Source organism: Merops nubicus, unplaced genomic scaffold, assembly GCF_000691845.1.
Source record: "Merops nubicus isolate BGI_N331 unplaced genomic scaffold, ASM69184v1 scaffold46, whole genome shotgun sequence".
Classification (NCBI taxonomy): Eukaryota; Metazoa; Chordata; class Aves; order Coraciiformes; family Meropidae; genus Merops; species Merops nubicus.
In genome coordinates this window covers 1-13,209 of record NW_008615375.1, presented here as the reverse complement: position 1 = coordinate 13,209, position 13,209 = coordinate 1, and the positions used below count along the sequence as shown (strand labels likewise).

Genomic DNA, 13,209 nt, shown 5'->3' with positions numbered 1-13,209 from the left:
AAGCTCCAAAAATGAATGATGTTAAGATAAGAGCAAGGTAGCTGGTATGACAGACCTCTGGCACCTACTCTCCTTGGGATAAAGTATAATAAAAAAAAGCCCATCAGTGCCAAACACAAGAAAATGGAGGAATCACAGGAGGGATGTGTGCACAAAACCAGAGGCAGGCAGCACAGAAATACTTCTCCACCAGCATCACTACCTCTATATTCAGCTCAGTTTTTCAAGTTGCTCCAGAGCCTTACTGTGGCAATGTATCTCTCAGTCTCAGCACCATTATTACAAATTAAGTAACTTAAACAAGCATTGTGTTTGGGGTGGAGGAAGCACTGGTGGAAAGGCCACCCTCAGCGTAAACAGGCTCATCTCATTCCAAACAAAATCCAGCAGTAATCATGGCTCCAGGACCAGCATGTCTGCCTCCCTGATGTATCTCAAGTAAAAAGGAAAGAAAAAAGGATAAATGAACTAAAGTATATTTAAGCACTCCATAACAGGAAGTTATATATACACACACACAGTATTAGAACATACAGTTTCTCAAGGACAGTCCTTCAAAGTCTTCAACCATATTATCATTCTTCCAGGAATTCCTGTCTTCTCTTGTTTGGCTAATAGTTTCCCACTTTGTTGCCAAGTGATATCACAAAAGAGTAAGACTCTTTTTCAGATCGTTGATAACAAAGTTCTATAATATTTACCTTTGGCAATCCCATGTCACACCATTCTTTTCTTATATAGAGGCCTAATTGTTATTTCCCAATTTATTTTCAACTCCTGTGCCCTGTTGAGCTGACCTTCATTGTTCTTCAGTCCTTATATGTTATGGCCAGTAAAAAAAAAAAAAAAAAATTAAATTGTTTAACCTCTGTGTGAAAGTAGCCATTTATCATTTTCTACTGGCAGAAAGACTTCTTAGATAATGCCAAAAGAATATTAAGAGAACAGTTCTTGAATAAAAATGGCTCAAACTACAGCAAAACATAAGAAAATGCTCTAAGAAATGGACTTCAGTAAAGCTTTTGACACTGTTTGCCACGGCGTTCTCATGAAAAAACTGGCTGCTCATGGCTTAGATGGGACACAAGGTCTGCTGGGTAGAACACCGGCTGGATGACTGGGCCTAAGGAATGATGGTAAATGGAGCTAAATCCAGCTGGCAGTGTCCCGTCACAAGTGATGCTCCCCAGGGCTCAGTACTGTGGTCACTTCTGTTTCGTATCCTTATCCATAATCTGGATGAGGGGATCAAGGGCACACTCACTAAGTTTGCAGACAACATCAAGTCGTGTGGGTGCGTTGATCTGCTTGAGGGTAAGACTGCTCTACAGAGGGATCTGGACAGACCGAGTCAGTGGGCCAAGGACAATTCTAAGAGCTTCAACAAGGCCAAGTGCTGACTCCTACACTTTGGTCACAACAACCCCAGGCAACGCTACAGGCGTGGGGAGGAGTGGCTGGAGAGCTGCCCAAGGGAAAAGGACCTGGGGGTGTTGATGGACAGCTGGCTGAGGCAGCAGTGTGCCCAGGTGGCCAAGAAAGCCACTAGCACTCTGACTTGTATCAGAAGTAGTGTGGCCAGCAGGACTAGGGAAGTGATCATCCCCCCTGTACTCAGCACTGGTGAGGCTGCCCCTCAACTCCTGTGCTCAGTTTTCGTCCTCTTAGTATAAGAATGACATTCAAGTGCTGAAGGGTGTCCAAAGAAGGGCAACAGAGCTGGTGGGGGTCTAGTACACAAGTGTTACGAGGAGCAGCTGAGGGAACTAGGGTTGTTTAGCCTGGAGAAAAGGAGGCTGAGGGGAGACCTTACTGCTCTCTACAACTACCTGACAGGAGGATATAGAGAAGTGGGTGCCAGTCCCTTCTCCCAAGGATATGGCCTTGAGTTGTGCTGGGGGAGTTTTTGTTTGGAGAGTAAGAAAATTTCTTCAAAGGAGGTTTATCAAGCCCTGGAACAGGCTGCTCAAGGAAATGGTTCAATCACCATCCCAGGATGTGTTTGAAGTTTGTGTAGATATGGTGCTTGAGGCATAGAGTGCTCAGGGGCATAGTTTAGAAGTATAAGCAATAGTGTTAAGTCAGCAGTTTGACTCAATGATCTTAAAGGTCTTTTACAACCTAAATTATTTTATTCTAAGATTTCTTTTAAATTACATTTCATTGAAATGATCAAAATTCTGGTTTGTTTGAATTCATGCAGAATTTACCAAATCTACAGCTGAAAATATTGGTTTTTAAAAGTATCAGCTTTAAAGTGAGCCAGAATACGTGGTGTCTCTCTCAGGTAAGTCTACCACAACCGTACCTCATCTGGCCAAATTTTTTTTTTTTTTACTCACTGCTTTGGAAGCCAACTACAAAAACACATTTTCAAAACAGAGAGCAATTACCCAGTTTACCGAGATCTTATGTCCACTTCCATGTGTTCAATGCACACAAGATGAGATCACCCTGACACACCTTCACTCCCCAAAACTGGCAACAGCTGAGACAGCCACAGCTTCCCCTCAGCATCATCTGCTTTAAGAGTAACAAAGAACTTCTTCAGCAACAAAGCAGCAATGAGAACTAAGAATACAGTAGCTGTCCCACTACCCCATAAGCCGTATTTGAGTACTTGCCCCTCATATTTGACTCCTATTACCACAGGTGCATATTCAAGAGTTGTATCAGACGATCTTACAGGACAAAAGCTGAACATCCCTGTGAAACTCTGCACCAGACTTAAATATACTCCACAAACTTCTGCTTGAAATACATGGCAGAGAGCACACTGCAGGTGAGCTCAGAAAGACAAAGCTTTTACACTACAAGCATGGATAAAGACACAATGTTACGTACTAAGTCCAGAATAGCCAAAACCATCTAGTCAAGCTCCGACTGGTACGCAGAGCTCACTTAAGTATGTGGTTATTTTATCATTAACCTTCATTGACCTTTATTCAGAAAGGCATCTCCCCTCTCCCATATTTCAGTGTGGACTGCCAAGCATGTTTTTCTCCTTTGTCTCCCTCCTGATCCAAGGCTTCATCAAGCTAACACAGACTTTTCATTCAAAGCAGCAAAACATAAGCTGCCCTCTACCATAAGCACCCCGAGTTTCATTGAAATCACACTCTCTTCTCAACACACCAACACAACGAATAAAAAATACTTGACACTAGCTGATGATGATTAGAATACAGCCACAGCCACTGTTGGAATGCAAAGTATTTAATTATTCCTGGTAGGTCTGCATAAAGAATGAACTTATGCTCATCTCAGAAAAAAAAAAAAAAACAAAAACAGGCTGACCATACTTCATTAATATTTCAGAACATTCTTCTTCAAAATACCCTTTTAACCAAAGGAAGATCTTACAGACTTCTCCACTCATTGAGAACCACAAAATGGTTTGGGTTGGAAAGGATCTTTAAAGATCATCTAGTCTGTCTCCCTTGCCATGTGTAGGGATATCTTTCACTACATCATGTTTCTCAAAGTCCCATCCAACCTGACCTTGAATACTTCCAGTGGTCAGGAATCCACAACTTCTCTGGTCAACTCCAGTGTCTCTGGATTTAAACCAGGACTATCCTATTCCAAATTGAGGGGCTATGTGTCTGTAAAAGATGGGTCAAAGTAACCTGGACAGCCAATAGGACAAAATAGGCATTTATTATTTGCCCTTATAAATTGAGACATCAAAAAACACACCTCTGAAACAACATGATGATTTAAACAGAAGCAGTACCATGCTCTCAGAAAAGCTATAAACCTTAGGGAGTGAAACATGACATCAAGGAATGAGAGCAGTACGAATGTAACTATTAAAGTGTAAATACCTATTGGAAACATTGTTAAACTGGATCTAGCAAACATCAAACATGAACCATTTCAGCCCTCCAACAGTTCAGATCACAAGGGAAAAACTACACTATGAATTGAGGGAGACAGAAAGCAACAAAATACATGTTCTTTAAGAAGAGTATACTAAACAATGAACAAAAATGAAAACATGAACAAAACTGTTATAAATTAAGTAGTACCAATAAAATATGGAAATGCTTGGGCTGAAATTATCCAGTTGAAGGACAAAACCTGAAGTTGTTTGGGGAGGTGGAAGAAAAAAGGTTGACCATGTTGGACTACTGAACTTACTGCTACCACAGGTAAACTAGGATATATAAAAAAAAGTCTTGAAAAGTGGAATATGAGAGTCAATGAAGGAGGAGAAAGACAAATCAAGAAACTTAAGGTTTAAATGAGCCTAAAGATGGAAAGGTTACTGCAATTCATAGCTATGAAGAAAAGATGTGGCAGCAGTTAAGATAAAATCTCTTAAACAACAACTTCAGCTGCAGAAGTATGATTTTTACTGGTGTACAGATGTTAATTGCTCATCATCTGTAAGAACAGGAATTAAAGGCTGAAAAAAATTCTACTTTTAAGAAACAGACAGCAAGGAGCAAATTGAACCCTACCTCTGTCCCAAAAATGAATGGAAAGACAAAAAGACAAAATCATTAAAAAACCAACTCATCCAACAAGTGTAGTGTACCTGCCGAGCAACATGAGTGAAAAAGTAACAGCCATCAACAAGCCACCATCTTAACACTGCAATGAGAACAGGCCAAAGGTTCTACAAACCTAAAATCTATCCTCAATAATAAAAAACACACATAGATTTAAAAGTGGCACACTGAAGATTAGCCCATAGATAGAATAGATTATTAGCACCATCTATCCTTCAGACATAAGAAATAAGCCTCAAAAATTATAAAGTCATTGCAGCAAAGACCACAAGACATATTAATGGAGTCCAGTTATCTGCTTCCACCTGTCACAGACCTACTGGGACAAAATTGACAGTAAAATAGAATCAACTTCCATTAACACAAAGCCCAACCTTTCCCTGTCAAAATTCACTATTCTGAATGGATGTAGTTTCTCTGCATACCTACCAGCTCAAGCTGCTTTCAATATATTAAAGCCCTTCATAATAAATACCACAGTAAATGAAGGAACAAAATAGGGCAGGTTCTCAAGTCATAAAAAAAAAAAAAAACACAGAACAGATTATTGCTTGAAAGAAAAGTCAAAAAAAAAAAAAAAAAAATCACAGTCAAGACCCAAACATATGCATACATGCACTGTAGGTTAATATATTGGACATTAAATTACTTTTTTGAGAGCTTTTATGAGTTTTCCTTTTAACAATGCAAAGATGATACATTTCACATGTAGGTATTAGTTTTATATGCTAAATAATTGGATTAATTTGTCCATACAAAAATCTTTAATAGTCAAAGCACACAAATTTCAAATACATAGGATGGATAAGAAGTGTTTACCTTAAGTTTGAACTCAAGCTGCGGTAGAACAGAAAGCAAGAGGTGACTGTCAATATTGTATAACTCCAGAATCAAGTCAAACACATGCTCTGACAGGTCACTAATTGATGTTTTACCAAGCATGAGGACCTGATTGAAGAACTGGAAGATAAAACAAGAGTATACATCAGCAACATATATATATGTGTGTGTATACACACACACACACACATCCTCTTCTAAATCCGCATTTTAATCTTACATTTATTTCACAACTATTTAAAAAAACACTAAAGGAAAGGACATGCATAGATCAGGATTCTGTAGTAGAAATCTTAAAATATTTCTTTTTTTAATTCAATATTACACATAAAAGAGGAGAGATTAAAACTGATATTTAGTTTACCACAGCAGACCTATAAATAATTTAAGAAATGCAACTTTAAAGGAGTTCCAGTACCCCAGATCTTTTGATAATATGACTATATTTAGAATTATTCTGCTACTGAGAAAAATCACTTCTCAAGTATTCTAGTATTTAGTCAAAATACAGCTGAAACAGCTGGCTAATTACTACACCACACAGTTGACAGGTTAAGGAGTTGCAAGTAAAAGCAATAGAATTAAAAACTGACTATTCCAGAATTTATCATTACAAGCAGCATAACGCAGCTATAAAGCAATTATTCTGTCTTGGTAAACTTGACAAGTTTGTCAGAAACGTCACAGTTCTCATTAAAGAAAATACTTTCTAATATCAAATATTAAATTCCACATTACTTTCAGCTACACCTTTTCACAACAGATGGGTAAAAAGCATCTGAAGAGGAATATACTACCCCCTAATTGTAAGGGTGGGAATGTAATTTGGGAAGTTTTTCTTCTGAGGTCAAAACAATATGCAAGTGTGGCTAAACAAATAATACTATTTCCACCTGCCCCTAAGGCAATGGAATACACTTAACTGGCACTTCAGTTTCCTATTCCCAAACTTGGGGCAGATGAACATCACAATCCTCTCTATCTGACAAGGTTAATCATATCAATAAAGAAAAAAGCATGCCACAAAAACTACCACAATTTAAGGTTATAAAGTGAACCCAAACAAGTGATGCAATAGAGTAAGCCAACAGTTTCTAGTAATAATAACTAGAATGTAACAGGCTAAGTGCACTTCCTCAGAAGTTCAAGACTCCTACTGTCTTGCAGAAAAGTTTTCCTTTTCTGGATACAGAGTTGCCTGGAATGTATATATTCCTGATGAGGAAGCTAATTCTCGCTGTGTCTTTAATACATTTTAAGAAAATAACTTTCCAAACAAAGAAAACAGACAGCATAATACTTCCCACTTGTGGGAAACCAAGAACAGAAGACTACATGAATCTATTTTCCATACAAGGAAGACTCTTATTGCATAGACTTCCTTAAAACCCACAAAATGTCATCCAGTTTGTAACCTAACTTTACAGATATATTAAAAATAAACCAAATACATTCACATGTGGCAAAACCTTCCCAAACAGCAGGTTTGTCTAACAGGTTTGGAGTAAGAGTTGGAAGATTTTTATAAAAAGAACAAAATGTAAGGTGTTTCTTTTCCTATTGTGCAGCTTAAGTTAGTATACTCCTGTCTGATCTTTACTTCCTCTCGTTCCTCTTCTCTTGCAATGTCTATGATGTCTATGCTCAAGTTGGCTACAATCCTCAATCCACTTATTGGTTTTCTTGCTCACTATTTTAGATTGTTTCCTCTTCTTTCTATGCAACAACTGCATTAAATTATGCTCTGTCTTCACTTCTCTTAGCTTCTAAATAGACCCATGATCCTCATTAGAAAAATAATTTTGCTACAGGAAGAATGTATTTATATATTTTTATCAGAACAATCCATGTAAGTGCATTTGGTCTTCCAGTCACATTAAGGATTGAAGTAGGTGGTCTCCCAAGACAGTAGAAAGTAAACTTTTAATTCCTTGCATTTCAGAAAGCAACATTGTTATGGGCTTAGTAGTTTCTATATGGTAAAGAACAAGACTCAAAGGGACAGGTTACACAGTGCTTCATTAATATAACATTTCTTTCAAAGAACAGCTGAGAGTTTGTAAAAAGTTATTTTACAGCCCTATTTGAATATATGCAATTCATTCTTTTTTATAATACAGCTCAGTTAAAAAGGAAATATTGATTTCCACAGTTCCTTGCAGTCCCCACTTACATTAGTAATGTATGGTTCAATGGCTTGTGCTGTCCTCTTCAGTAAAGCCTTTGCCAAATCATAGGCTTGCTTGTTTAAATTCTGGACGAAAAGAAACAGGAAAGTTTCACAAACATGTACTAATCTTAAAAAAAAATACAAGAATTTAAAGCTACTATGTACTGGCAAACACATTAAAGATGTAGTCTTTTCTTTTTATACTTTCAGTAGTAAAGATAGAGTGAAACCAAACCTCATCTAAACAGAGCTTCATGGTCTTCACAAAAAACTGAAAAAACTTTCTCCTGGCAAACTTGGGCTTAATTTTCAGTTGCCCATCTAAGCCTGACAGTCAGTGAAGTCAGTTCCTGCATTTGACTCCTCCTCCTTATCAGCTTCTCCACAAACCAGGAAAGTGGCATAAAGTAACATCAAGGCATCAACAGTCACCACAGAAGCAGGACACTGAACAGGATGGTGGTAGAAATTATGACTCTGTCCTTGCATTGTTTTTAAATACATCTCATACATAAAAGCAAGAAAACATCCTTTTAGCATAATGATAAGCAAACAAGATGCATTGCCACACCCAGAACACTTCTTTGCCTCCATATGCTTGGTTCTTTGTAGCTGTCTGAATGAAAAAAGATGGTATCGAACTGTATAACTGTATAGAACTATAGGCTTCTATATGGCAGTGGACAAAGATCATTTTGTTAATATAAAACAAATTAACCCTTTGACTTGCCTACTGATAGAATTGTTAACTGATTGAAGTCAAGAGACTGAAGATTCATGCTTGAAGTACCTGGTTTTACTCAGAGCCACTACAGAAGGTGACTAAAAAGCCAATTCTGGAAAGATACTCAAATGCTTACATAAGATGCTAACACCCTTGTAATTTCCTCTTCCCTTATCTAATCAAGATACAAGAATCAACACTGGCAGTCTTTTTATAAAATTGTACAGCTGTTTCATGTCCCAGAAAAGAGAAGGTTCTGCATGTTCGATTGCTCTTTATGGTTAAGACACACAAAAAAAGCATTTCCACCTGTAGCATTGATTTTCTGTTATTTAGATAGAGTTGGGACTGTTCAGGAATTAAGTAACTGCAACAAGGAATACAAGTCACTTCCAATTCTTGCTCTGATCCCTCCCAACTTCCATAGTTCACCTCCAACAAACCCAAAGAAAACCACCCTCAGCCAGGTAAGAGTGAGCTCTAGATCCTGAGCAAGATCTGATTTATGGAGAGAACAAGCCTGAACAGCAGACCTAGCACTGCAGAGTTCCAACAGGCTGATCTGTTTTGATCCCCACTAAGTACAGTTTCAGCTTTTGTCTTCCACACAACAGTTCACTTTAAAACCTTGATGTCTGTCGAGCTAAATGCTAGAAGTAGCTATCTGCAACCTGAGTAACAGTCACATTACACTTCCTGCTATCTAAAAAAGATGCAAAGAGAAAAAATAATAGTCTAGTGGCTATGGAAAGTTGGCAACTTCTTTCAGACCTTGTGTATTGGATTTAATTGTACAGATAGCCAGGGCCCACAAACATCCAGAGGCTGAGCTTCCTGAAAATAACCATGTCAAAGAAATCTTAAAAGTGCACAAGGGTTTTCTTCTCCCTTTTCCAGCTTCAGGATAAAAGCAGAGACAACAAAAAGCAGCACCGCTACAGCTGAAAACAGGAGCAACCCAGGCCATTAGCAATAGGTTCGATGTTTTGTGAAAGATCTTTGAACCTATTTTTCTGACTAATTTAATAGCCACAAAGATACTTTAAACTTTGCCTAGAAGAGAACTTTTAGAACAGTAAGACCTAATTTAGCAAATTTCTTCTCTGACTCTTCCATCATTATCCTCTTTTCAATCTTTCTGTAAATTAGAAAAAAAGAGACATGTATTTCAAGATCTTTTAATGATTTAAGAAAGTGCTCATGATGGTGACAATCTTAATCAAGAAGTCTCTGAGAGCATGGAAGCACCAGGAGATAAGCTTTTGAGAGTCCTGAAATGGGTAGAAAGCAAACCATCAGCTGGCAACACTACTGAAAGTAATCATTAGTAATTACATTTTGAAGGAAAAAGCAAAATAAGTATTGAAGGATAAGGATAAACCAAAGAATGACCCTGAGAAGGCAGAACGCAGATTTTCTGCAAAATAATTGAGCAGTTACATTTAACAACTAAAACAGACTTAGAGGATGCTGCAGACAGACCTTTTGCACCCCAAAACCTCCAGTTCTCTTTCAGAAAACAATGTTAATAAACAGAGAGGAACAGTTCTGTATGTGTGCTTAGAAGACAACCTCCAGCAATATCTGAAGACAAACTGTCTTCATTAACCATAAATACTCTGTCTCAATTCCCACCATGATTTTTGTGCATATATTGATAGCATTTCAAGCTTTTTACACTTCTTGAAGACACTAACAGTTTTGCCAACTCGTTCTCCATACCTGTTCTTCTCTAGAATGTTTGACAAATGTCTACTGCACACACAAGAAGCAGTGGCAACCTCTCTTGGCAGCAGGACACATACATTTTTATGTCTACATAGACAATGGGCTCCAGGGTAGCTTGTTACAGACCCAAAAATCAGTTGAACTGGTCAAAGGTTGGCTATGATGGAAATACATACCCACTGACTTTTTCAGTTACTTTTTCCAGTTGCCTCTCAATTTCCAACTTAATACAGCTCAGAGAAATTAAGAGTGAAGTAATTTGTACTCATCCTTTAAAAGAGAATGGGGGCAAAAAATACCCAAAACAAACCACCAGACCACAAGAGAAAACAAATCCCTATCCCTTACTTTAGGGATTTAGTCATTTTAGGATGACTAGCTAGCACCAATCCAGTCCTTAACATTTGAACCACTGAATCCAGACTTAACACTTCATTTTAAACTTGAAGTTACAAAGTTAAAGTCTGTATCTAGAGCAAATATTCTTAAACATATATTTAAACATTTTATTGGAACTTGAAAAGGGTCTTCAATTTTGTTCTTAGTATTGATGGCATAGCAGCAGAGTTCGTATTTAAGAGCACTTGACAAAATAGTTCTAACAGATACTCTAGTTCTGCTAGGGGAGGGAAACAGGTTTTTAAGGACACATGACAAAAAAAAAAGCTAAGTTGAAGTGCTGCCAAGATAGATAACACTAATTATTAAGCAATTTGCTAGTAGAGACAGTTAGGAATTTAATTGTCAATATCACTTTTTCAAGAAGATAAGCATGTGGGATGTGCCATGTGGGCTCCCCTGTAGCACTCCTGAGACTAAAAGGAACACTCAAGGAAATAAAGTACAATTTGCCTTCTAACACTTCACAAACACGAACAGTTTACAGATGCTGCCATAAAAGCTTTCTAATCTAAAAAGAAAATTTAAAGGCAAAAAGAAAACTTTTTTTTCCCCTGTGCCTTTTTATATTGACTACCTCTCCCTTGCTTCTGGTCTTTTCTGGGTTTACTTCACTATTAATTTCTCCCCCCCCCTTAATAAAATCCTAGGAAAAGAATTTCAGTAGAGTTCAGAGAAAAGAAGAAAAGAGAAACTGCAAAAGGAAAAAATAATTGAACACTGTATAAATTAAAAGTTGAGCACAGGGTCAGACAAGTGAAGTTCACTGTTTTATTGACTCCCCTGACCCATGTTGCACTGCCCCAGCAAGCCCCTGCACGTACCCGCTCTGTGACATCACCACCAGCCCCTTTCAGTCAGGTTTATACCAATCTGCATTTTATCCTGGCCAAGGGAGATGGATGACAAACTCAAGTCAACTAGAGCAGCTCAGATGCCTTCAGTGACTGCTAATTATGGCAGACATTTGATAGTACGTCACATCTCCAGGCTATGTTCCTTAGCCCTGAGGTTTTGCAGCCACCCTGCTGGTACCACTGCCTCTCAGACTTACTGCTCAGGACTGAGGACCATACCTGGCACTCCTCTGGAGACACACTGACCTTGGTTTTAAGAGGTAACAGTTTTGAATTAAACTGGTGAACTGTTCGATGAGTTACTACAACTCTGTCCTGGTTTGGGGTAAAATAGAGATGGTTCTGCTTTAAAATATTCATTTAATTTTTACATCAATCTGTCTAATGTTAAATTTCAGCTATCAGACTTTAGCATAAGGGATCCAAAACAAAAGGACACGTTTGAACCTTCAGCTCCCAATACACACTTACAGACTGGTCCTTTGGCAAATTGCACAGATTAAACTCGTCAAGTCTTCACTCTACTGTTACCCAATACAACTGTTTATACATCACAAGTTACAGCAGCTCTACCACTATGTTCTAGAATGCAGTCCTTCAGCTCACAGGGCACTGAGGTGCACAACCTTCCTTCTGTCTGTATTGAAAATACACCACTTGCCTGTGTCACCTGCTACAAACCTACCTGTCATATCAACAACCATCTCAACTATTTTCAAACCTGAGCTAGTAAGGTAAAAGTCTTTAGAATATGGTCTAAAGTTTTACAGGTTGGATTGTTGGGCCAAGGTTACATGCACAAGGTTTAACAATGGCAAGTGCTGGGTCCTGCACTTCAGTCACAACAACCCCAGGCAGGGCTACAGCCTTGGGAAGAGTGGCTGGAAAGCTGTCTGGTAAAGCGCCGGTGGCCAGCCGGCTGAACGTGAGCCAGCAGCGTGCCCAGGTGGCCAGGAAGGCCAAGACCATCTGGCCTGTATCATAAATACTGTGTTCAGCAGTTTTTTTAGGGACGTGATCGTGCCCCTGTACTCAGCACTGGTGAGGCCACAGCTTGAGTACTGGGTTCAGTTTTGGGCACCACAGGATAAGAAGGACATTGAGGTGCTGGAGTGGGCCCAGAGAAGGGCAGCAAAGCTGAAGGGTCTGAGGAACTTGTCTTAGAAGGAGCAGCTGAGGGAACTGGGATTGTGTAGCCTGCAGAAGAGGAGGCTCAGGGGAGACCTTATTGCTCTCGTCAACCACCTGGAAGGAGGCTGTAGTGAGGTGGGTGTTGGTCTCTTCTCCCAAGTAACTAGCCATAGAACAAGAGAAAAATGGGCTGAAGTTGTGCCAGGGAAGGTTTATATTGGATATTAGGAGAATTTTCTTTCATGCAAGAGTGGCGAGACATCGAAACAGGCTTCCCAGGGAGGTGGTGCAGCCACCATCCCTAGATGTGCTCAAAAAACTTGCTGGACATGGTTTAGTGCTCATGGTAGTGCTGGGTTGACAGACTTGATGATCTTTGAGGCCTTCTCCAACCTTAATGATTCTATGATTTCAAATTATGAAACTATTTCATTTAGAAAACCAATTATAAACTAGCATCCTATCCAAAGAGACAGTTTGCTTAGAACAGAAGCAGAAGTAAATGCAAAATCGCAGGTACCTTATCCTATTAAAACGTCCAATAACTGAAATCCACTATAAAACAGAATTGTTTCAATGCTACAGCAAATCTAACAGGATCCAATTTATTACACATGAGATGTAAAACTAGTACAGTCAAATCAAGTTGAATACAGGTGACAATGAAACAACAGGCACTTCAGTGAGAAAATACAAGATCAAGTATTTTGCATAGCCCTGCTTTTGCTTCTTGTATTCCGAGGCTTTACTTTACAAATCTAAGGTTTAGCCAGAAGAATGTGAGTCTGGTCCTTGTCCTGAAGTACTAGACTCCTTGAAGGACACAGCTAAAACAATTCCAGT

The 13,209-nt window shown here is 38.7% G+C and overlaps 1 protein-coding gene across 1 annotated transcript in view; it reads right to left on the bottom strand.

The window, feature by feature from the left end:
* The window catches only part of PDS5B (PDS5, regulator of cohesion maintenance, homolog B (S. cerevisiae)), a 75,325-nt gene extending 63,121 nt beyond the window's left edge, over positions 1–12,204 (bottom strand). Inside the window, exons 1-3 of the mRNA XM_008942478.1 lie at positions 12,004–12,204; positions 7,531–7,611; positions 5,337–5,477 (exon numbers count right to left, since the gene is read on the bottom strand). Coding sequence (XP_008940726.1) covers positions 5,337–5,477; positions 7,531–7,611; positions 12,004–12,204 — 423 coding nt within the window. The remainder of the gene's footprint in view (positions 1–5,336; positions 5,478–7,530; positions 7,612–12,003) is intronic.
* Positions 12,205–13,209: the final 1,005 nt, after the last annotated feature.